The following is a 26,414-nucleotide window of genomic DNA, read 5'->3' as shown; positions in this document are numbered from 1 at the left end:
ATAATGGGCCTTGAATTTCTGCTCTAAGAGTTTCCCCAAAGTTCTGTTTTTACAACTAAATAAAATAAAGCAAAAGGAACAGGTAAGGCTGAGCTGAATGGAGACCCGTCTTGGAGGCCAAGCTGGCTGGAGTGGCACCCTCCAGGCAGGCAGGACGAGCGGTTTTGAGAACTCTCTCCCCAACATTTCCACCTGTTCCTCAGAGGTAGCCACTATATTTTAAAAACTTTCCTACAAAATATCAATTCTTAGACTCCTCTACAACATACATACTTCAAAGTCACAAGGTAAGGCTTTTTTTCCAATACCTGGAAGACAGAGGCAGGAGGATTTGTGTGAGTTCAAGGCCAGTTTGTTCTACCTAGGGTTCCAAGCCTGCTAGGGTGACCTTGTCTCAAAAAGATAAAGAGTAGATACTTTCTTTATTTTTCATTTAATGATATACCTTAAGAAGACATATGTGGCTCACTCTTTTATTAAATAGCTAAAATATATTCTGTCATCTGGTTTTACTAATTTTCTAAAAAAAAATTATTTATTTACTTCTTTATTCACTCTCCATCCTGATCATAGTGCCCTCCCTCCCTCCTCTGGGTCCTACAGACCCTCTCTTCTCTCCCTCCCTCCCTCCTCTGGGTCCTACAGACCCTCTCTTCTCTCCCTCCCTCCCTCCTCTGGGTCCTACAGACCCTCTCTTCTCTCCCTCCCTCCCTCCTCTGGGTCCTACAGACCCTCTCTTCTCTCCCTCCCCCCCCCCCACTCTTCACTTGGTTTCCTCTGACTGCAAATCCTCCTTTCCAATAAAAGGCAGCTGGCAGTAAGGGCAGCTTCAACAAGCCAGCTCTCTGCCCTCCTCTCACTCTCTCTGGCCTAGTAAACATCATCAACAGCTGGATAGAAGGCTACAGTGGTACAGCCAGTGAGCCTTGCCAGAATCCTTTATGCTCTAAAGGCAAATGTCTCGAGGTGAATCACTTTAATAATCACCAGCATATTAACTCACACTATAATTCATCAATTGCTTGGGTATATTCCTTCATTTTAATTTCCTCAGACATATCCTCTAAGACAGAGAGTGTTATTTCCATTTTATAGAAAAGAAGCCCAGAGGCATTTCAGTCAATGTGGCCAGTTCAGGGCATGATGGAGACACCCAAGGCAAGTTCTTACAGCTGCTTCCTAGCACACACGGGGCCTTGGGTTTGATTCCCAGCATCTCCAAAAGAAACAAATTCTTTCGAAGTTTAACGTGAAGTTCTTGCCACTGTCCTGAACGACCTTTTCGAGTGTCCTGCATTGAGTGTTGGCACTGCTGACCTCTCTGGTCCTACCTAACCTGGATTCCCTAAGAGAACATACCTGCCATTCACCAGGATCAAAACAGAGCGGTTGTTGACTTGCTTGTCGCTTTGGTGTCTTTTCTAAAACCACACAGAAAGTGTTCAGGAGACAGTCAAGCAGAAAACTGCAGGTACAATTTAAACATGTAAAAACACTACCCGATGTAGTTCTTGTTTGATTCTACCCTTTCACATAACAAAGCCCTCCCACCATTAAAACCAGGATAAGAGGTTAATGCTCATTGGAAGCTCAGAAGGAAGGTAGAAAAATAACTTGGAGAAAAGAGACACATCTTTGGGCTAAATAGTCAAAAAACCTAATGCCTAGGAGCTTAAAAACAAGTTACTCTATCAAAAGCCAAGAGGACAGGATGCATGCCAGACAGCACTAGGGAATCCCTACACTGTACAACCACGGGACACACAGAGGCATCTACGGCAGATGTGGGAGTAAAGAGGCCAACAGTAAAGACCTATGGGTGGCAAGAGAACAACGCAGCAGCTGTCCCAGTGAGGGACTCACAGGAACCACCTCCTTGCACCTGGAGTTCTTTGGTGGAGAAGGGCAGGACTAGGAAGGGGCACGCAGAATACTCAGTTTTCCACGATTCCGGGTTCTCCCAACATTTATTCTAAAGAGACCGAATTCTGGACCAGGAGTAGCTGGGTTGCCTTACATTTGCAAGTTGAGTTTTCAGAGCCCACCAGAAAGAGATGGTAGCAGGGTATGTATGCCATTCTGAGCTTAAATGAGTTTATGTAGCTCAGTTTGAATATCTGAGTTGTGGCTGAAATTTAAACCACTGTATGTGCTAAGCCTAGGTTTTACAAAGTTAAAAAAATGTGTTGCAAGAAATGTCATACTTTGGTCCATAATCTTTCTTGACAAAATCAGGCCTCTCTGAAGACAGTTTTCCAAACTCCACCAGGAGGTTTGGGGTCTGGGCTGACCCCCTCCAATTAGCATTGGCTGCAACAGGCCAATTTCTCTTTCCAATGCCAGGAAAGGAGTGGGTCTTTGCTCATGGCAAACAGCTCCTCGCTATGCATGACAGACAGAAGTGGCACTTGGAAAGGAAAGCAGGGAGCACTTGGGAGTATAGAGGGAGAGAAGAGAGAATTATAACAGGAAATAAAAGGAGCAGAGAACAGGGGGAAATGGGAAAGAAACATGAAATTAGAGGAGTCAGATGAAGAAAGATAAGAAGCAAAGCCAGACAAAGCTAAGGGGCAAGGGCTGGGCACTGAGAAGAAGAAGGAAGTCTGGAGGAAGGGCCATAGGGGAGGAGCATAAAAAGGCTTTGCACTGCCCCTTTCTGGCCACACTGTAAGTATGACTAGTCTGGGCCAATGGAAACGCTATGACTTCTGGGATAGATAAGAGAACAAGTATGAGAAACAGCTCTGTGTAGTGCTGCCTGGCACACAGCAGATCTAGGAAGTCTTCTAGCCCACAGCCCAATTACTAGGCATAGTGAGGGAAGCCCAGGAAGCCACTTCACCACATCATCGATGGCATCTTTCACTCCTGTTATGGACAGCACCACGACCAGGGGTATCACAGTTGTATACCACACCAGGGAGGAGATCTGAGGAATCAACTTGGAGAAGGAAATAAGAGCTCTTAGGTGAGGAGTAACATACTTCCCCCAGTTTGCTACCTCCATCAATACTTTCACCTCTTAGGTTTAAATGATAACCCAGTCCTAGCTGCTCATCACTGCTGGAGCCTTCTTGTACCCCAAATCCCAGCAGCATTTCCCAAAGAAGAAAAGGCTGCAAGTTGCTACTTACATGTTGCGAATGTCTCTTCCTTAGTCATTTCTTCTTCAACAATAAAAAAGGTATTGGAAGGTAGAGTGTTAAGAGTTTTTATATGGCAAGACTTAAAGGGATATAGCTCAGTGGTCAAAAGTGCTGGATGCTCTTCCAAAGGGCCCAGGTTCAAGTCCCAGTACCAACCATCTATAGCTCCAATTCTAGAGGTTCTATGCCTTGTATGTACCATGCACGCATATGGCACACAAACATGCAGACCACCAATGCACATACATAAAAGTAAAAAGAATTAGTAAACTAGTGCACAAGAGAAAAAACCACCTCCGTTACCACAGCAAGTGAGGTGATCTGGCCCTCTCTCTCCATATGGGCCTGCCCTACAGATTCATTTCCTTGTGCTGGCTCTCTAGGATTCTCTACCAGTCTTCTCCCTGGGTATGTGTCAGCTGCCTCTCACAGAGGCTGGGATGAGAAAGAGGAATGGGACTGTAGTTAGGGTTGGGGTGGAGAATCTGTGGTTTCTTATGATCACATTGAACTGTGACTCTACAGCCATAATGAAGCAGCTCCCTTCCCATGGGAGGCCATCATTGTGTCTCTTTCATACAGAGGCTTGCCTCACATTGATTAATCCTGACTTCTGCTACTTTAGGGAACTGGTCAAAGACTCCAACTATCCATTTGTCAATGTCAAAATGAAGAGGGTGTCTTCCAGTCTAGGTACTGATAACACAATTTGACCCCAGAGAAGATTAGAATACAATTGAAAAATGACTTAGCAGCCATACCTGCAGGACTAGCAAAATGAGGAAATAGGCATTTGCAAGTCTCTGGAACTGTTCAAACAGGTTAATGGGCAGGAAGTTAAAGAAATTATACTTTGAGGTCTTGATGGAATTGTCCTATAGGTAAGATACAAATAATAATAACAATGAAAAGCAAATACAAGTAGAAACAGCTCGAAACTTTTTTTAATCTGTCTGTTCCCTCAGTATTCAAGGACACACTGATTGAATGTAGGTTGTGCACTGCATGGGGCAGGGATTATTAACACAGAGGCAAATGAGATCAGACAACATACTGAAGAAAGACAACTAACATTTTTGTAACTGTATTTAACTCCCATATCCATCATACAAGGTGAATGTTACCATACTTATTTTATATCTAGATGAATGAAGTAAGAATTGGAAAAATTAAACAACCTGTATAATGTTTCAAGGTGAGTAAGGGGCACAACTATTATCAACTGTTACATCTGTCTGACCCAGCCCCAGTTTTCTCTTTTGCTTTGTATACAGAAAGAGGGAAAGCCCGCTCCACCGCCTCACTGTAAGTATGGCTGTTACCCAGAACCTCTAACCTCGCAGTGCTGCAGCAGCCACAAATATATGTACCTATGTAGACTTTCATATCCTTAGAGTGACACGTACACATGCTGTGTGTGGGAGACAGAGAGAGACAGAAAGAGGGGTGGTGGGTGTGTGAGAAATAGCATGTAAGAACACTTTTTGAAGTCGGATGGTGTTGCATGCCTGTAATTCCAGCACTGTGGGTGGTGCTGAAGGAGGTCAAGGCTATCCTGGGTTATACAGCAAGACCTTCCAAAGGCTAGCCTGGGTTATATAACTAGTCTGGGTTATACAGTAAGACCTTCTTTCAAAAGCCAAGCCAAGGAAAACATAAGCATTGCTTGTACATAAGATGAAAATAACCTAAATGGTCATTTATAAGGGACCATTTAAAGCCAAATCTGAAAAAGAAATCTTCGAAAAGGAAAAACAGAAAGGCTGTTATATAATTAGGACTCTGAGAAACATTAAGGTCCAGAATAGTGTAAAAATATAGAAAAAAAGGGTATATATTCACATCTCTTTTATGGGCTCAAGAAGGCACCAATGAATACAAGAGACAGTAGCCACAGTGGCTCCCTATAAAGGAGCAGATGTGAGCAAGATGGGTGCTTAAGCATGACTTTACAATGTATTTGTTACTTTATGAATGTGGAAATATCATTTTCATGTAAGAGCTGGCAAAGATGGAAAGGAAAATGGCATGCCTGCAGTCCCAGCTGCTAACACTGGGAGGCGTGGTAGAAGGCTAGCAATCTGGAGCCAGCCTGGGCTACACACGAGAGCCTTATCTCAGAAAAAAATGCAGAAACAAGATTAGTGTGGCAGCAATGTGAAGCGAGTAATTTTCTGCGGTGCGTGGAGCTATAAATGGGTACAATGTTTTCAGAAGGCAGCCGGCAACAACGTGTCACAGTTTGTTTGTTTGTTTAATGTGCTTCCCTTTAGGCCTCATCAGTCCACCTCAGAAACTCCCTATTACGTACAAACACAGATGTGTTAACTGACACGCATAATGAAGTTCACTCAGCACCATATATCATGTACTGGGAACCTTTTAAATGTTCACCAACAGGAGCTCGTAACGAAGTTAAAATTAATCAGTAAAGTGGAAGACAACATGTTAGTGAGTAAATGGAGCCAACATGCATGTGCTGCCATCAATGTCTCAGTGGAAAAAAAAAACTTCGGAAGTCACTGTATGAAAAGCTATGTATTTCTTTCATGGGAGTCACACCTAAATACAAAATCTGAGACATATTCTCCTAAGTGAAGGCCACCAGGTTAATTTTGGCTTCTGAGCTTTCATTGTGTCGTTTATAATAGAGGAGTTTACCCTGAAATTTATGCTGTGGTTTCTGTATCGACAAGGGGCTCCTCCCTCCTGTCAAAAGGAGAGTGTACAGAACACAAGCCATTGCTGGCTTGTCAGTGGCAGGAGACTTACCGGATAGTCAAAAAGAGAGTTGAATTTTCTATTGTTAGCCTGCAAGATTCTTTCTTCTAAAAGAAAACGAGAGAAACAATAAGAATGCACCTCCTGGGTTAGCCCAGGGCGCTGCGAGCTAGTGGAGACTGCGCCAGCTCCTCACTCCTTCTTGCTGAGGACATTTGTTTTAAACAACTTGTGGGCATGGGGAGCGCTGCTCCGTTAGCGGGGTGCTTCCTAAGAGGTGAGAAACTATGCCCGAGCCCAACCCTGAAGTCCATCAGCTGAGAAATGGAGGCAGAAGGATCAGAACTCTGTTCAAGGTCATCTTCACCTACATATTGAGTTGAAAACTACACTGGGATACATGAGACCCTGTTTCAAAATAACTAAAAAGTAAATAAAAAATAAAAATGGGATGTTACAACCAGGCAATGTTAAGGTGGTTGTGCATGGTCGCATTCTTAGCTCTTGGAAGGCTGAGGCAGGAGGATATCAGGCTGGTGGTAAGGCCCTGACTCAGGGTGCCCCCTTACCCACAGAAAGGGCTAGGGGTGTTGCCTGGCATGGACGAGGCACTGAGTTCAATCCCTAGCGTTACATAAGCTGGGCATGGCAGCACATACTGTGTGTGTGGAGACAGAAGGACAAGAAGGTAACTGTCGTGCCTGACTATGTAATGAATATGAGGCCAACCTGGGCTACATGAAATCCTAACAAAAATAAGTAAGTATAAAAAATTCAAGTGTTTCAGATTATTTCTAGAGGAATCCATACACCATTTCTTTAAAAGTGCTGCCCTGCTTATGCCTCCACAACATTACTGCCAGCTGCAGGAAGCTGCTCAGCTCCACACCTCGACATGTGGTAACAGGCTTTCACCTAAAGTTGCCATAGACTATGATTTGTCTGTCTGGGGTTTTCTGTATGGTTCCTGGACCCTAACTCCCTCCTTGAGGCAGGCCACAGAAATCAGCACTTCTCATCTCTAATACAGATCATAGAAGCATGCATCATCTCCTTCCTTTTGATCTTAGAACTTAATTCCCTGACTGTTGTCTGGTAATAAGCAATATGACCTTTGCTCTGGAGTGGCCCTTCCCCAGATACTGGGAGTAGGGATCCTGCACAGAGAGGCTGACGAGAGTCTGGACAGGCCTTGCTCGGGTCTCCATCCAGTCTGTCAGTAATCACACACATGTAACAAGACTCCATAAAATCCCATGGAAAGGGTTCAGAGCTTGTGGAGGCTGTAGAGGACTAAAAGGAGGTGAACAGGACTTAACCATGGGTTAGGAAGGTGGTCTAGCTCAACCCCATAGGGTGGGTGTTTCTGTTCTCATGATCCTTTTAGACCTTGCTATAAATGTCTTCATCTGGTTCTTATCTGTATAGCTTAAAATATTCTTTATATTAAGCAGTACACATAAGCATGATGTTTCTGTGGGTTGTGATGTTCTAACAAAATAACCAAAACCTGTGTGTGTGTTGGGAGTTGCTCATAAAACAAACAAACAAACAAACAAACAAACACCCAGAAACCAATCTGTAGGTCATCAGAAGTTCCAGAAGCCTGGACTTCTGATTACTTTAAGTGGGCAGAGTTGAGCTGAGTGCTCAGCTTGTGGGGCCCAAGACTGTCTAGGTGGAGGCAATATAAGAACTAAAAGGATCGGTGGACTCCAGGCTGGTGTCTGCTGCTCTGGGATGACCTCCTTGCGGTTGAGGAGAAAGCTCACAGAAGAAAAACAGAAGTTCCCAGATTTACAGATAAATTGACAGATAACTTTCTGTAAATTTAAAGTAATAAGTCATCACTAAGTTTCGACTACACAGAGCTAGAATGCTCCGCTGGGTGGGGCAGGGAAAGCCGAGTAAGAGTTTCAAGCTGTGGAGGACTTTGTGTAAGAATGACTCTGCTAACTATAACATTTAGCAAAACCATATGAAAACCAGATGCGTTTCAAACTATTGGAAACATGAGAAAATTGTGTCTGTACGGAGCTGTCCCTCTGTATTTGTGGGCTTTGGTTTCAGGCCTCCATGGATACTGAATTCATAAAGCTCTTACATAACATAATGTACTTTAAAGTGACCTATGTGGCCCTTCTTCAAACTTCAGCTCTCTCTAAAGTAAACACAACAGTCAACTGAATTTAAATGGCACTTAAATATCATTTAACTATAGTGTTTAGACAATCGTGACAAGAAAGCTTTCCATGAGTACTGCGCACAGATGCAACGTTTCAGATCTTTCCGATTACAGCGAACCCGTGGATGCGGAGGGTTGATGTATGGCACACATCGACTAACAGCTGATCACTACAATCGATACCCTAATGAAGTATTTCTGTACTCTTTCCAAGGACCAACACGCATTTGGAATTTTTGGCAGGTGTCAGGAGGCTTTCTTTATGTCTTAGTGCTGTCAGATGAAGCAGCATCCCTGACCATCTCCAGACTCCTACAAATGTATAAATATACAAGAGCAGTGGCACATGTAAGCATACAGAGTCTGAAGATGTACAGAATGGAGGAAGCAGGATGTGGAAATGTTACTGGAGGGAAAATGCCTGTACTTACAGATAACATACATGAACATCCTAGTTCTCTTTAGCCCGCATATTAAACCGGCTGATCTAGAGTTAGGCTGAAGGTTGACACTGAAGGTTGACAAAGCCTTCCACTTTTACTAATTACCAGGCTACGTCTCCACAGGGTTTGCTCCCTCAGAGAGCAGGCCCTAACAACCACTCTGCCTCTTAGTTGTGCTAGGATCACTTTGAAGCTCTTCTGGATCTCTAAGAATTGTATTGGCTCATGGCTTCAAAGATTCCATACTAGGTTACAGACTCCTCTGATCTTGGATTCACTCAATTCACTGTTCTAAGAAGACTACTCGATGGTAGTATGAGGGACATCTATTTATTTACCATCTATCTATCTGTCTGTCTATCCGTCCGTCCATCCATCCATCCATCTTTCTACCCATCCGTCCATCTATCTATCTATCTATCTATCTATCTATCTATCTATCTATCTATCTTTCTCTCTCTCCCTTCTTCCCACCCTCCCTCCCCCCTCTCTCTGTATGTGTGTACCAAAGATGTACAAACAAGTGGCTTTGAGTCTCCTGACTGGGTTTATAACCAGTTGTGCAGATTATAAGTCAAATATTTCCTATTATATTTATTTTGTGTACCAGAGGTAACAATTATTAGGAGGATTAAAAGCTGAATAAAGATGGAAAAGCTGTAGATTCACATAAATAGGACTTAAAGGATGTTTTTTTTTTCATATCTTGTTTTGACTAAACAGTAGCTTATCTGCAAGAGTTTCTGCTAACCATAATCCAGGGACATCTAGGATTCGGAGATACTTCAATCATGGCTCAAGTGCTTCATGTAAGAATTTTCTTAGGGGCTCTAACAGCTACCTGATTGAGGTAGAGTATCAGGTTATGCAATCACTGGAAAGGCTATGTTCATAGTTTATTAGGCAGCGAGGTATAAAATCCATCTTTCCCATTATATCTGCCATTTATCCCTCCAACCAAACCCCATGTACCAGTATAGTCACTCCATTTATTTTTAATATCATTTTACATTTGACAAAGTTCTAATATTTTTGCTGAATTTCGTATTTCTTGTTATATTTTACTTTTTTAAAACTTAGCAAAACTTTGACAGGCTTTCTGAAGTACTCCTTTGGGGTGAGGTGCATGCCTGCAATCCCAGCACTTGGCAGGTTGGAGCAAGGAGAACTCAAGTTTGAGAGCTGTCTGGAACACCTCTCCCAAAATCCCTCTCCTCCCAGAGCAAAGAAAAATTAATTTAAATTCCTCTAGAACTTGTAAGTAATATCGGAGAAGCTACAGGAACTAAGTGTTCCTGATTGCTAAGTCAAAGAATACTGCCATTTGCTTATTCCTACACGAATCAAGGGTGACAGGATGTAGGCTATGTATGGGAGTTTAGACAAGACTGGAAACCAGATTAGGCAAGGAGAGGCTAGAAAATGGTCTAAGGAAGAAGTTCTGCAGTGCAATTAAAAGGAGAAAACATAAAATTCAGGCTGAAATCCTAAAAGAAATGAACAAACAAAAGCAACACAAAGAATCAATGAAACAAAGAGTTGGTGTTTTGAGAAAATCAATAGGAAAATTGACAAGCCTTTATCCAAACTAACTAAAAGGCAGAGAGAGAATATCCAAATAACAAATTAAAAATGAACAGGGGTACTTAACAATAGACACTTAGGAAAATCCAGAATATCATAAGGGCATACTTTAAAAACCTATACTCCACCAACTTTGAAAATTTTAAAGAAATAAGAAATGGATACTTTTTCTCGATATATACCACTTACCAAAGTTAAATCAAGATTAGATAAGCAATTTGAACAGATTTATAGCCCTTAGTGAAATAGAAGCAGTCATTAAAAGTCTTCCAATTGAAAAAACTCAGGATCAGATGGTTTAGCACAGAAATCTACCAGAATTTTAGAGAAGAGTTGAGGCCAATATTCCTCAACTTATTCTACAAAATAGAAACAGAAGGACAAGTGCCCACTTCATTTTATGAGGCCACAGTTACCCTGGCACCCAAACCATACCAAGACCCAATAAAGAGAAATACAGGTCAATTTCTCATATCAACATAGATGCAAAAGTTCTCAATAAAATACTTGCAAACTGAATCCAAGAACACATCAAAAAGATCATCCACCGTGATCAAGTAGGCTTCATCCCAGAGATGAAGGGATGGTCCAACATATATTAATCGATAAATGTATTCCACCATATAAACAAACTGAAAGACAAAAACCACATAATCATCTCATTAGCCTTCGACAAAATCTAATACCCCTTCATGATAAAAGTACTAGAAAGATTAGTGATACTAGGGACATACCTCACCATAATAATGGCAATTTACAGCAAACCCAGAGGCAAATGGAAAGAAAATCAAAGCACTTCCACTAAAATCAAGAACAAGAAAAGGTTGTCAACTCTCTTCATACCAATTCAATATAGTACTTGAAGCCCTAGCTAGAGCAATAAGACAACTAAAGGAGTTCAAGGAAATACAAATTAGAAAGGAAGAGGTCAAGGTATCTTTATTTGCAGATGATATGATAATACACATAAGTGACCCAAAAAAATTCACTTTCAGAATAGTAGCTGGATAGAAAATTATCCTACAAAAAACAGTAAGTCTCCTACATACAAATGACAAATGGACTGAGAAAGAAATCAGGGAAACAACACCTTTGACAACAACCTCGAATAATATAAAATATCTTGGGGTAACTCTAACCAAGCAAGTGAAAGACTAGTATGATAAAAACTTCAAGTAACTGAAGAAATAAATTGAAGAAGACATCAGAAGATGGAAAGATCTCCCATGTTCATGGATTAATATGGTATAAATGGCTATCATATCAAAAGCAGTCTACAGATTCAGCACAATCTCCATGAAAATACAACACAATTTTTACAGACCTTGAAAGGACAATACTCAACTTCATATAGAAAAACAAAAACCCCAGGATATCTAAAACAATCCTGAATAATAATAACAAAAAATAGTGATACAGGGAGGTATCACTATCCCTGACCTCAAATTGTACTACAGAGCTATAGTAATAAAAACTGCATGGTATTGGCACAAAAACAGACAGGTATATCAATGGAACATAACTGATAACTCAAACATAACTCCACACACATATGGATACCTGATTTTTTTTATAAAGAAGCCAGAATTACACAATAGAAAAAAAGATAGCATCTTCAACAAATTGGTGCTGGTCTAACTGGATGTCTGCATGTAGCAGAATGCAAATAGTTTCATATCTATTACCCTGCACAAAACTCAAGTCCAAGTGGATCAAAGACCCCAACAGAAAACCAGATACACTGAACCTGATATATGAGAAAGTGGAGAATAGTCTTTAACCTATTGGCACAGGGAAAGACTTTCTGAACATAACATCTTTAGCACAGACACTAAGATCAACAATTAATTAATGGGATCTCATGAAACTAAGAAGCTTCTGTAAGGCAAAGGACAGTGTCATTCAGACAAAGCAGCAGCTACAGAATGGGGAAAGACTTTTACCAACTACACATATGATAGAGAGCTAATATCTAAATTTTATAAAAAAACTAAAAAAACTATCAAGAAAACAAAAATCCCAATTAAAAAAGATTAATTATCTAAACAGAATTCTCAAAAAAAACCCTCAAATAATTGAGAAATACTTAAAGAAATGTTCAATATCCTCAGCTATCACAGAAGTGCAAATCAAAACTACTTTGAAATGTCATCTTCTACCTGTCAGAACGGCCAAGATCAATCAAACAGCTCATGGTGACAAGGCTGTGGAGTAAAGGAAACATTCCTCCCTTTTTAGTGGAAGTACAAACTCGTACAGCCACTGAGGAAATCAGTGTGGCAGTTCCTCAGGAAGATGGGAATCGATCTACCTCAAGCTCCAGCTCTACCACCCAAAGGATGATTCATCCTACCACAGAGACACCTGTTCAGCTTATGGGATGCTCTATTCACAGTAGCCAGAAATTAGAAACAATCTAGATGTCCCTCAACAGGAGAATGGATATAGAAATTGTGGAACATGTACACAATTTAGTATTACTCAGCCATTAAAAAAATGACACCATGAAATTTGCAGGAAAACAGACAGAACTAGAAAAGAAAATCGTCCTTGTGTGAGGTGTCCCAGACCCAAAAAGACAAATATGGTATGTATTCAGTTATATGTGGATATTACCTGTTAAGTCAATGATAACCAAGCTACAATCCACAGTACCACAGAGGGTAGATATAGAGTCAGGGACTAGGGTATACAAATAGATCTTCTTACAAAAGGGACATAGAAAAGATGGTTATAGATAGATGGGAAGGGGCTGGAACCAGAGGATCAAGTGGGGAGGGGGAGTGAAGAGGAAGAAGAAAGAGGGAATAAGGGAGAGACATTAAAAGTAAGGACCACTTGAGGGGTAGTATGAAAACCTAAGTCAGAATAAATGTCCTAAAATATCTACATATATGAAAGTGATCTAAATGAAATCCCCCAATAATGGGAGAGACAAAGTCCCAGCTAACCATCTCTTGTCACCAAAGGAAGCTTCCAATACCAAGACTGAGTTGCATCTAATCGAGTTGTTGGGCAAAAGGGTCCCACAAGAATCCCTAAACAACTCAGGTGTCACCAAGACTAGAGGTTGCTCTCCACAAATGGCCAGCAAGATCCCACTGCTGAAGACAACATCTTCACAAGTCATTGAACATGGAGAACTCGAGGTGATGCCTTCCTACAGCCTTCACCATATGTTCTAGCATCTTTGGTACAGGAAGGTACTCTGCACACTACCAGACATAATGGTGTCCTGCCTACAGATATGTTGGTGCAATGGTGGCACAAAGCTGGTGGGAGGAATCAACCAAAAACTGATTTGACTTAAGGCCCCTTCCCGGTGAGCTAGAACTCACATGTGACACTGCTTGGGTGACCAAATACAAAAACAAACACTACTGGTCTAAAGCAAGCAAGCAAGCAAGCAAGCAAGCAAGCAAGCAAGCAAGCAAGCAAATAGCAAAAAATTGAATCCTCATGACAGTCTACTATCCACATAGATCAGTTTCTTGCTCAGCCGTCATCAGATAAGCTTCCTCGTGCATCAGATGGGAACAAATACAGAGACTCACAGACAGACATTATGCAGAGAGAGACAGAGAGAAAGGGAGAGAGGGAAGAAAGGAGAGAAAGAGGCAGAGAGAGAGAATGGAACACTCGTCCATAAATGGAATATCTCTACGAAATCCCTCTGCTCAAGGCTCGGGAAACCCCACACAAGAGGAGGCAGAAAGAGTTTAAGAGCCAGAAGGGAAGGAGGACACCAAGAAAAAAGTCCCTCTAACCAACATAAGCATACCTCATATGAACTCAGAGACTGAGGCAGTATGACCAGGCCCTGCACAGGTTTGTACCAGGTCCTCTATGTATATGGTATGGCTTCCAGGTTAACGTCTTTATGGGATTCACCAGTGTGTAAACGAGTGGGTCTCTGATTCTTGTGCTTTCTCTTGGGCTCCTTTCCATCTGTTTGTCTTGCCCAACTCTGATGTGGTAGTTTGTGTTTTACCTTATTATATTTTATTTTGCTAAACTTTATTATTATGTTAGAAGCCTGTTCTTCTCTGAGAGACAGAAAGGGAGTTGATCTGGATGGAAGGGGAGGTGGGAAGAACTGGGAGCAGTAAATGGAGGGCAAATATAACCAAGATATATTATGTGAGAAAAAGAATCTATTTTCCATAAAAGGAGAATAGGGACTAGTAAATAATTAAAGTCTAAAAACATGAGGGTCTCTTAAACTGGGGAAAGAAGGGGCAAACATATAGCTTTGGTTGTTATGGCAACTGGGGAAGCATATCCCCCACTGCAGTTAAGGCTGGTCCGTAGCCTGTGCGTGGACGGCCTCTCAGGGCTCGAGTTAACCTGGCCTCTGGCAGAGAAGCAGTGGGACTAGGAGGCCGCGTGGTGTTGTGTATCACCTGGTAGACTGACAACTTCAAAATACAGCAGGCTCTGAAAGGAGTTAAGAATACGGACAAGTGAATTAGGCTGCCAGGGTTCAAATCTTAGTCCGCCACTTCCCAGCTGTGTGGTCTTAAAGACATTATTTAACCTCTTTGAGACTCATCTGTTCTTCTGTAAAACGGAAATGATAGTAATACCTACTCTCAAAGTTATCATGAGGGTCAATGAGTAAGGCATAGAATGCCTTTGAAAATAATTCTCAGCATTTAAAGTATGCTCAGAAAACTGTAGCAATCACAGACTGAGCTTTGACTAGGTTGTGAAGTGACTTAGGACAGGTCATTTTCTGTTTCTGTGAAATGAGGCGGCCAAGCCTGGTGGTACATGCCTGTATGCCCGGCACCTGACAGGCTGTTGCAGGAAGACTGAGAGTTCAAGACTGGCCAGGGCTACACAGGGAGAGTCTGTCTCAAAAAAACAAAAAATACAAAAAAGTGGGGTAGCTAAAACCTACCTCACATACTAGTGTGAAGGGTAAATGTGAGGGTGAGTCTGAGGCCTACATGTTTCCTGACTGATCAAAGCACACATTGAATGTTATGTTGTACTTGATCTTACAGTAGAGTTGTCTATACCTACAGCATATTTTATTTTTAAAATTCTGTGTATGTGTGCGCGTGGGGCGTGTGGGATGTGTCCCGCAGAGTCCAGAAGAAAGTGGGTTTCAGATTCCTAGAACCAGAGTTATAGGCAGGTGTGAACTGCCCAACAGGGATGTGGGAACAGAACTTGGGTCCTCTGCAAGAACATTCCACACGCTTAACCACCGAGCCCTTTCTCAGCCTCTAAAGAACATTAAAACTTCAGGAAGAAGGGGTGCTCCTTAGGATGCCCCAAGCACCCCTGCGAAGGGGCCAGGAGCACTTGCCACTCCTCCAGAGGACTCCAGTCAGCCTGGGCACCCACAAGGCTGCTTACCGCTGTCTGCAACTCCAGGTCCAGGGGACCCAATGCCTTCCTCTGGCCTTTATGGGCCCCGGCATGCACGTGGTGCACACACACACATACACACATGCAGGCAAAACACTCATACACATAAAAAATAAAAATAAATCTTAAAATTTCTCACTGTGTACATTATGTCTGTGCACACGCACATGCTCACATGTAAGAGTGTGGGTGCAAGCCTGCATGCGAAGGACAACCTAGTTGGTTCTTACCTTCCATCTGAGCAGGGTCCCTTAGCTGCCTGTAAAGTCAGACTGGCCCCTGAGCTTCTGGGGTGTCTTGTTCTAGAAGAGCCAAACATCTGGCTTTATGCAGGCTCTGGGCTCTGAGCGCGGCCCTCATGCTTGCACGGCAAGTTTTTTGCCAACTGACAAAAAACCTCCTTAGCTCCTGAAGGAGACTGAGTCCTCCGTGATCTGAGGTGGCTGCCATCCACTGAGAGGAAGCCTCACCACGTAAGAAAGCGGAGCAGCAGAACAGCAGGCGCCTCTGTTTACGAACACCCTCAGAGACTGGACTCTAACGATAGCATGGACAAATGCAGTTTTCATACAGTATGCTGTGATCCAATCTCAAGTTTTAGGGGTTAAAGATACAGAAGATTAAAACCTAACCTAAATAAGGAAATGGTGGTCCTAGTTTTATTTTTGCAGCTGTGATATAAACTGACCAAAAGCATCTTAGAAGAGGAAAGCTTTTATTTGGCTCATATCCCAGGCCACAGTCCATTACTGATGGAAGTCAGGGCAAGAACTCAAACAGAAACTTAGGAGCCATGGAGGGTGCTGCTTGCTAGCTGGCTTACTCAGGCTCAGCTAGCTTCCTAATATAGCCCAGGACCACAGTGGGGTAGGCCCTCATAAATCACTTAACCATCAGCCCTTTACAGACATGTGCACAGGCCAAGCTACCTGGGCAATGCCTCAGTTGACAGTACCTTCTCAGACATTACTAGGCCAGTCAAACTGGGAGTTAAGATCTATCTAAACAACACTGTGAGACCTAACACTGAAGGCGGGTTTGGTGAAATGCAGCTGAAAAGATGGCATGCTGAGATGGATAACAGACAGGAGGAGGGTCCAGAAGGAGGAAATGTGGTCTCAGCTGGTTGGACATCTGGCTCAGGAGACTCTGTCATTATTTACGTGCTCAAAACATGAATGAGACTTTCCAGCTAAAAGGGAGGTGATGCTCAAGAGTGAAAGTCTCTCACTGGATTAGTCAGGTCTCCTCCTCTTTTCAGCTCCTTAAATTGGGAAACTGAGCCATGATTGTTCTCTGCAGTCCTACATAAGTAGGAAGAGGGGGTTTCTGCTGTTACTTACACAGACCCTATGATGGAAATGGCCTTTTATAATACTTAGCTAAGCCTTTCCCCTTGCCTAAATGTTTGTATTAGGAATACTAGAATTTCTTAGATTTCCAATAATTATGGTTTATGGTATTCAAGTCACAAGATAAAAGCAGGATAGCTAGCAGCTGATTTAGTTGGTCATACAGCTTAGAGTCTTGGGCACACAGGACATTTAGTTATATATATATATATATATATATATATATATATATATATATATATATAATTACAATTTATTCACTTTGTATCCCAGCTGTAGGCCCCTTCCTCTTCTCCTCCCAATCCTGCCCTTCCTCTCTCTCTTCTCCCTCTATGCCCCTCCCCCAGTCCACTGATAGGAGAGGTCCTCCTCCCCTTCCCTCTGACTCTAGCCTATAAAGTCTCATTAGGACTAGCTGCATTGTCTTCCTCTGTGGTCCAGCAAGGCTGCTCCCCCCTCAGGGGAAGGTGATCAAAGAGCCAACCACTGAGTTCATGTCAGAGACAACTCCTGCTCCCCTTACTAGGGAACCCACTTAGAAACTGAGCAGCTTTCAGGCTTCCCCTGAACAGGGGTCTAGGTCCTCTCCATGCATGGTTCTTGGTTGGAGTAAAGTCCAGGTATTTTGGTTCTGTTGTTCTTCTTGTGGAGGTCTCCAGGTCTTTCTCTCTCCCCCTTCTTCCATAAGGTTTCCTGCACTCTGCCCAAAGTATGGCAATGAGTCTCAGCATCTGCTTTGCTACCCTAATGGATAGAGTCTTTCAGAGGTTCTTTGTAGTAGGCTCTTCTCCTGTTCCCTAGTAATGGGTACACAGGCTGTCTCTGACATGAACTCAGTGGCCAGCTCTGATCACCTCCCCCTGGGGGGTGCAGCCTTGCCAGACCACAGAGGAAGATGATGCAAACAGCCTTGATGAGACCTGATAAGCTAGAGTCAGATAGAAGGGGAGGTCTTCCCCTATCAGGGGACCAGGGAAAGGGAGTAGGGGGAGAAGACAGAGGGTGGGTAGGACTGGGAAAAACTGAAGGAGGGGGCTGCAGTGGGGATACAAAGTGAATAAATTGTAATAAATAAATATATAAATAAAATTAAATATATAAATAAAATTTAAAAAGTAATCCCTTCTGTATAGGCTTGCCAGATTTAGCAAATAAAAAACAAGAGATTCTAAGTAACAAAACCCTACAACCTGCATGGGGCACACTTAACAATAAAAGTCATGCATTGCTTATCTAAAGCTTAAGGGTACCTTCCAGCCTCTGCTACTGAGGTCAGGAAATTCCTGCTATCACTGTAATTGCCTTAAAGGATTCCCCCACTTTCTTTGCATTTGCATAGGGGCCTCAGCTTTTTTTCCTAAGCATGACTGACACGACAGCTGCCTTTCCTCACCAAGCGGACCTCTTGTACTTCCTAGAAAAATATTCCAAGACAATATAACTCACACCTTTTTTAAATTCTAAAGAAAAAGAAACAGCAATGTGAGGAAAAGCAGGGGCAAGTTTCAAAGAAACGATTACTTTAAAATGATCAGACCTATTTTTAAGAGGGCCAATAAAGGAACAAAATTCCTTATATTTCTGGTTGTGAGCCTAGCCTTTAATGGCTGAGCCTTAGCCATACTACAGCCCATAAACCTAAAGAAGCTAAGAAACAAGGAGCACCCCAAGGAGGATGCTTAATTCTCATTCAGAAGGGCAAACAGAACAGACACTGGGTACGGTTGAAGAGAGGCAACAGGATGGGAGCTTACTAGGTTGTTCTCTGAAAAACTCCACCCAGCAGAGGATTGACACAGATGCTGAGACCCACAACCAAACTTTGGGTAGAGAGCAGGAAGTATTATGGAAGAGTAGGGGTATGGAAGGACCTGGAGGGGACAAGAAGACCAACAGAACCAACAAATCTGAGCCAAGGGGGCCCTGTGGAGACTGATGCACCAACCAAGGACCATGTATAGACTGGACCTAGGGCCCCTGCTCAGATGTAGCCAATAGGCGGCTCAGTCTCCATGTGGGTCACCTAGCAAAGGGGAGCAGCAGCTCTCTCTGACATAGACTCTGTTGCCTGCTCTTCGATCACTTTCCCCGGGTGAGGTGGCCTTCCCAAGCCACAGAGGATGAGGATGCAGGCAGTCCCGAAGAGACTTGATAGTCTGGGGTCAGTCGGTAAGAGGAGGGCTCCCCCTTTCTGAGGACTAGGGGACTGGGATAGAGGAGAAGAGAGGACGTTGGGACCGGGAGAAAACAAAGGAGGGGGCCATGATTGAGACATAAAAAAGAAAGAAAAGAGAAACAATCCCGGAAACCAGCTCTAGCACCTTCAGATGGCTATTACACATTACTGAACGCACTGATTTAAATGTATAATCCAGCAGCTCCAGTATATTCAGAGTCGTGTGACTTGAATGGCTATTTCGTGTGTGTTTATTCAAATGCTCTACCAGACTGCATTCTACTTCTAAGGCTCTGCTTGCATGTGTGCACCGTGTGTGCCTGGTGCCCAGTCAGGGCAGGGACGGTCTGGGTCCCCTAGAACTGTAGTTACAAATGGTTGTGAGGTGCTTTGTGGGTGCTAGGAATTGATCCCAGGTCCTCTGAAGAACAGCACATGCTCTCACCCTCTGACGAGCTTTGTCCACATGCCGTAGGATGGGTCATCCCTTTTCCAGTAGTTTTCTTCCCCACCTTTCTGGCCCTTCCTTATTTTCTAATCTTTCCATTTATTTTCCCCTTGTGATTATGTATTTTTTAAATTACTCAAAGTAATATGAAATACATTTCCAAGTAGAAGATTCCAAAACAAAATTATATGCAAAAAGATAAAAAGTTTCTTTTTCATGTCCCGCGCTCCTCCTCACTAAACACAACTGTGACCTGTGAAGACCCATGAGAGCTGAAATTACGCAGTCACATAAAAATCTTTCTATAAATATGTAACATAACTATTATTTGTTATAGCCAAAAAGTACAAGTAATACAAATGCCTATTAACTGATGAGCAGGTAGAGTGCAGTAATGTCACCTGACCACAGAAACACAGTAGAACTGCTATGCGCTGCAGACAGAAGCTGGTTGCAAAAGCACACATTGTAACTAATGCCCCTGTGGGTGGCCCCAGGTGCGCATCCTCAGCGAGCACTGTCCACTGAGCACAGAGGAACTAAGAGACTTGTTGAAGAGGACAGAGCAAGTAGCGTCGTGAGGAGTTAGGCTGGAGAGAAGGTACAGGCTGGCCTCTAACCAGCAAATTAATTCCATTCTCTGCACTTCACCCAACTCTCAAAAAGAAAAATCTTGAAGGATAGTATTCTGGCTCGCTTTTTCAAAATTTCATGTCAGAATTCTCTAATTTTACTTTTCACAAGTTGGGCAGCTCTACCCTGAAAGAGTTGGTGTGCTCCCCACCTGCCCTCACTGCCGTCTACCCCAGGACTTCCTCGGGGGACACCGAACCCTTTCCAGCACCAGGCAGATCCAATTGCTTCATCCACGAAACAACGGCCTGGGATATTAAGCAGCTCAGCGTGTTTTTTACACTTCCCTCCCTTTTTTTTTTTTTTTTAAGTATGGGAAGAGGGAAAGAAATACAAGTTTTCATGGTGAATTTCCAAATATTGGAAAAGCACAAAGATGAAAAATTTAAACTACTTAAATTAGAACTCTCATACAGCAGAAGTGGGGACCTTGGGCTTCAAAGCATAAAGTATTTTCTTCTGTTACTTCTGTCTTTTCTTTCCCGGTTGTTTTCTTGGTAGGCTGATATTTTGATTGGTAGGTTGGTCAAGCATGTCATATACATGCATGCACATGCACACAAGTGAAAACACACACACACACACTTTTCAGAGGCAACAGTAAGAACGCACAGATGTAAATTTCTTTCTCTGAGTCCACCTACCTTCCTTCCTATGTCTGTCTCCATTTCCCCTTTCATACACAGACATCGCAGAGTAGTACCAGCCACAATTCCATGGAATCTCTGTAAGAAAATGAGGAGGCTGAGTGAGCCTTTCCCACGCCAGTACACTCTCATCCCGGCACCTGCTTAAGGAACCTGGAACTCCATCTCTGGAATCCAAAATAATCTGCTTCTCTCACACATGACCAGGCTTTAGAATTCACTACATCTACTCCCATTATAATGACAGTTCCAGAGCTTGGGGAAAGGTTTTTTTTTTTTTTTTTGGCAAGCAAGTCTACACTCTGTCAGATGACTATACTCTGTCAGAAAAAAAAAATCAGAAACTACTGGGTGATACTTCAGTGAGATTCAGGGCTCACACCCTGGGTTAGTTTTCTACCTGACTCGTTTCCAGTGCAAAGGTTAACATGTAGATTTTATCTGGTAGAGATGCAAGTATTTTAAGATAGCTCCAAAGGCTGTGGCATTTTGTACGTTGGCACACCACTCATCTCATACTCAGTTCAGAAACCCTAATATTTATTTTGATTTGTTTGAGCTAGTGTCTTGTTATGTAGCCCAAGCTGGCTTTAATCTTCCAATCCTCCTGCTTCTGTCTTCCTAAAATTTCTTTATCGAATAGTTTATAAATATTTAGTTCCTAAATTTTCACTTTAACTGGTTCTTTCATTAGTTAAATAAAACTTCTCTTCCTCTTCCTCCTCTCCATCTGCTGCTACTTCTGCTGCTCGTTCACAATACTAAGGATTGAAACTAGGATCTCATACATGCTAGGCAAACACTACCACTGAACTATTACCATCAGACTTTTTTTTATAGACTTTTTTTTTAATTCTCTTTTCTATTACTAAGTTTCCTAGCTGACCTTGAAATCACACTGTAGCCCAGATAGGCCTTGAATGTGTGTCTTCCTACATCAACCTAAGTAGTAACTATGTCTTTTGACATTTGTCTTTTAATCAATTAATTTAGTGTATATGTGTGCATAATGTTAGGATTTTGGAACACAACCTGCTTCTGGGTTGCCTAGCAACTTATGATGTCATCATGTGTTGCCGGCCAGGTGGCCACACCTGGAAGGCATGGTTACCTTGCCCCTTAAAGGGACAACCAGACTCACTCCCTTGCTCTTCTTTCTTGCTCTACTGGGGCGCCCCCTCTCTTCCCCCTCCTCACTCTCCCCCCTTCCTCTCTTTCTCCCCATCATGTCCTGCTCTCCCTTCTTCCCCCTTCCCTTCCTATCCACCTAATAAACCTCTTTCATAGAAGATTGGTTGCCAGCCTCATCTTTAATTAATAGATCTAACACATATGTGTATATGTGTGTGTGAGAGACAGACAGACAATCGTAAGGTCAGAGAACAACTTCCCTTCCACCATGTGGGCTGTCAGGCCTGGCGCAAACTCCTTCACGTTTACCCACTGAACCATCTTGCTGGCCAGTATCTGTTCTTTCATGTGAAAACCATGTATGTTTTGCTTTAACTTTTGGAAGATTGTAGTTGATCAGTTTTTAAGCTTGTAAGCTCTTCTTTGACCTTTTCATCCCTCCCATGATGGTGGACTATGAAATATGCTCCTCCCTAGCCCATGTACTGGGTGTTTGATGCAGCTGCAGGAGTTTCTGGAACACTGGAAGTGGGTCCTTGGAGGAAGAAGGCCACTGGGAACAGTATACAGGGTTATGCTGACCCAGACCCTTCCTTGCCCCAACTTCTCACCCTCTGTGAGGTGGAGAGCTACACGAGCTCCTTCTGCCATGATGCTCTGTTAGCACACACGAGGCCAGGCAGCCCAGATCAAACACCCTAAAGGAAATGCTTTTCCCTTGAATTGTTCACTTAGACATTGTCTCTCAAGACTGAGAAAACCCATATGCTATTTTTAATCCAACTGAGAAAAAAATATATATATTCTAACCAGTTTCTTGGAGGTCCCATGAGCTACCACATGTAGGTGAGTTGGGATTAGAGAACTTGGGTAAAAATACATATAAAATTAGTTGTAAAACCTAGGAAATGATAGGCTGACAATTTTGACAAATTGGTGAATATAAGCTTCCTATAAAAGTGTCCAGATTTTAGTTTTCAAATTTTATTTACTTATCAGGTGTATATACACATGCATGTATGTGTGTGTGCCATGGCATGTGTAAAATTTTATTTACTAACCAAGTGTATATGTGAGTGTGTGCCATGGCATGCATGTGGAGGTCAGAGGGCAACTTACGGGAGCCAGTTCTCTCCCTCCCAGGGATGGAAGTCAGGTTGCCAGGATTGGCAGCAAGTGCCCTAACCTACTGGTCCATCTTGCTAGCCTCAAGTATCAAGATTTTTAAAAAGAAAATGAAATGTTGTGCAAGTCAAATAAAACTCTTGCATACTATAAGTTTTTTAGTCCCACCTCTACCATAAAGCTCATATCTATGGCAAGAGAACCCATTTAATAGCAATTCTGAGACAGGATTCTCTGGGTACTGAGTCAGCTCTCTGATTGTTTTTATCTTCTGTATTAGTTATGTCTCCATTGGTCTATTGTTCATGGTCTATGATAAGATACCATGACCAAGGCAATTTATAGAAGGATTTATGTGGGGCTTATGGTTTCAAAGGATTAGAGTCCATCACGACAACCAGGGAGCATAGCAGCAGGCATGGCAGGAGGAGCTGAGAACTTACATCTTAACCTGCAAGCAAGAGGCAGGGCAGAGAAGAGAGGCATACTGGGAATGGCATGAGTCCTTTAAACCTCAAAGGCCATCCCCAGTAACACATCTCCTCCAAAAAGGCCACCCCTCCTAATCCTTCCCAAACAATTCCACCAACTGGGAACCAAGAACTCAGACATATGTGGCTGTGGGGGTACCCCCATTCACGGCACCACACCTCCATGGTAGCCAACCTGACATGGAGAATCAAGAGCGGGTGGTCGGGACCAGTGAGGTGGCTCAGAAAGTAAAGGTTCTTACTGTTGAGCTTGAAAGAGCAGAGGGAACAGCTCCTGAGCACTGTCCTCCGGCTTCCGCACAGACACAATAATAAGGTATTAGAAGGGGAGGGGCTGTTCAGCAGTTCAAGCCTTGCTGCTCTGGTGCAGGACTGGAGGCTGGTTCCGAGCACCCATATCAGGTGGCTCACAGTTGCCTACAACTCCAGTTCCAGGAACCCAATGCCTTCTTCTGGCCTCTTCAGGCACCCCACATGCACACATGAGTCATGCATACACACAGTAAAGTTAGACATCTAAATAATGGGGTGGTCTGCAGTCTGCAGGGCCAGCAGCAGCTGAGAGCACAGCTGGCAGAAGCCCCACCACGAGGGCAGCCTGGAGAGGCCTCAGCCGTGACTCCTCAGCTAAGCCAGACACTCACCCGTGAGCACATGTTACACTACAGCTAACGGGAAAGAATATTGAGGCTGTTAAATTCAGAGGAAAAATGGTTTTCAGGTAAGTAGTGGGAACTGGACAAGATTGTCCTGAGTGAGATATCCCAGAAGCAGAAAGACTCACAGGGTATATACTCACTTATGAGTGGATATTAGGCATATAATATAGGATAAACATACGAAAATCTGTACACCTAAGGAAACTGATCAAGAAGGAGGACTCTGGCTAAGATGCTCAATCTCCATTCAGAAAGGCAAGAGGATGGACATCGGAGAAGGGAGAAAACAGGGAACAGGACGGGAGCCTACCACAGAGGCCTCTGAAGGCTCTACCTTGCAGGGTATCGAGGCAGATGCTGAGATTCATGGCCAAACTTTGAGCAGAGTGCAGGGAATCTTATGAAAGAAGTGGGAGATAGTAAGACCTGGAGAGGACAGGAGCTCCACAAGGAGAACAACAGAACCAAAAAGTCTGGGCACAGGGGTCTTTTCTGAGACTGATATTTTAGCCAAAGACCACTCATGGAGATGGCCTGCAACCCCTGCCCATGGCAGTTCAGTGTCCAAGTAGGTTCCACAGTAATGGGGACAGGGACTGTCTCTGACATAATCTGATTGGCCTGCTCTTTGATCACTTCTCCTTGAGGGGGGAGCAGCCTTACCAGGCCACAGAGGAAGAGAATGTAAACACTCCTGATGAGGCCTGATAGACTAGGATTAGAGGGAAGAGGAGGAGGACTTTATCTTATCAGTGACTGATCCCTTATCAGTGGACTGGGAGAGGGACATGAGTGGGGAAGAGTGAGGAAGGGTGAGATTGGGAGGGGAGGAGAGATGGGGCTACAGGGGGGATACAAAGTGAATAAACTGTAATTAATAAAAAATAAAGAAATAATAAAAAGAAAAATGGAAGAATGTGAGGGGAAGAAGGAAGAAACCGGTTCTGGAGGCAAATGGGAAGAGATGGCACAAAGAGTGGATTAGAAGCTAGAAATTTGGGTTTTATTGTATAGCCTGGTACTAATTAACGACTATGGTATTAACCAGTCCCTGCCTAAAATTTTTTGTGAATTATTTTTAAAAATCAGGAAATAAATGTGATAGATACAGAATGGCAAAAGCAATTTGGGAAGAAGTTTGTCAGAGATGCTTAGTGATTACTAAACCCAAATGCATTTCTGGTCTCCATTTTGAGGCTGAGTGAGAAGACCGACAAGACTATGGAGTCGTCTGACACAGTGCTTTGTCTAAAACACGCATTCAACCAGTAACATTTCAAACCTTTAATTTACATGTACCGTATTGGGAAAAATAAGTCTAAAAATATTGTGTTAGGGAGAAAGTGAAACTGGAACATGGATATTGTTGGTAGTATTAAAAACTGAACAACCATGCTAGACATGATGGCACAGGCCTGTAATTACAGCTTCTTAGAAGTCTAACGAAGGCAAGAGGATTGGGAATTCAAAGCCAGCCCACAGGAAGCTCAAAGTCAGTCTGAGCAACTTAGTGGGTGCCTGTCTCAAAATAAAAAAATAAGAAGTGGGCTAAGGGCACAGATGAGTGGTAGTGCACTTGCCTGGTATATGAATGGCTTTTCTGTTGCTGCGAGAAAACAGCCTGGCAAAAACAACAGAAGTAGAAAGTCTGTTCGGTTCACAGTACAGGACACAGCACATCATGGAAGGGACATCATGGTGGCTGGTCTTGCACCTGCAGTCAGGAAGCAGGATGCTGCTTCTGGTTAGCTTGACTTCTCCTTGTTATTCAGTGGAGGCCCTGAGCCTGGTGAACAGTCCTGCCTCATTAGCCTAACCTAGATAACTCCTCACAGCAAGAACCAGGGAGGGATTTTAGATCCTGTCAAGTTGACAGTATTAACTATCACCCTTGTCATGTGTGAGGTTCTAGATTCGATTCCCAAATTGAAAACAAAACAAAACAAAACAAACAAACAAACAAAAACACCACTACCACTCTGGAAAAATAATTTGGCCTTATTTAATAAAGTTGATGAAACACTTATCCTATAACTCAGCAAGTCCACTTCCAGGTACACACTAGCAAAGCTCTGAGGTTACATACAACACTATATGAAATAGCTGCTCCTAACAGAAGCCATCAAGTGACTAGAGAGAGTAGAATCAACAAGTAACTTATGGCCAAATGTGGTGATGCATACTTTTATCCCAGCACTCAGTAGGCAGAGGCAGCCAGATCTCTGAGTCTGAGGCTAGCTGGTCTACTAAGTGAGTTTCAGACCAGCCAAGGCAACACCATAGTGAGCCCTATA

At 43.0% G+C, this 26,414-nt stretch overlaps 1 protein-coding gene across 4 annotated transcripts in view; it reads right to left on the bottom strand.

The window, feature by feature from the left end:
- The window catches only part of LOC110547119 (phospholipid-transporting ATPase FetA), a 115,756-nt gene that overhangs the window by 66,266 nt on the left and 23,076 nt on the right, over positions 1–26,414 (bottom strand). For 2 of the 4 annotated variants that reach the window (XM_060378531.1, XM_060378538.1), the window contains exons 3-7: positions 20,712–20,792; positions 5,919–5,974; positions 3,908–4,021; positions 2,843–2,941; positions 1,360–1,421 (exon numbers count right to left, since the gene is read on the bottom strand). In XM_060378531.1, coding sequence (XP_060234514.1) covers positions 1,360–1,421; positions 2,843–2,941; positions 3,908–4,021; positions 5,919–5,974; positions 20,712–20,792 — 412 coding nt within the window. The remainder of the gene's footprint in view (positions 1–1,359; positions 1,422–2,842; positions 2,942–3,907; positions 4,022–5,918; positions 5,975–20,711; positions 20,793–26,414) is intronic. The other 2 variants (XM_060378546.1, XM_060378555.1) reach the window with 2 other exon arrangements.

Source organism: Meriones unguiculatus, chromosome 1 (assembly GCF_030254825.1).
Source record: "Meriones unguiculatus strain TT.TT164.6M chromosome 1, Bangor_MerUng_6.1, whole genome shotgun sequence".
Classification (NCBI taxonomy): Eukaryota; Metazoa; Chordata; class Mammalia; order Rodentia; family Muridae; genus Meriones; species Meriones unguiculatus.
This window is presented reverse-complemented; position numbering and strand designations above follow the sequence as displayed.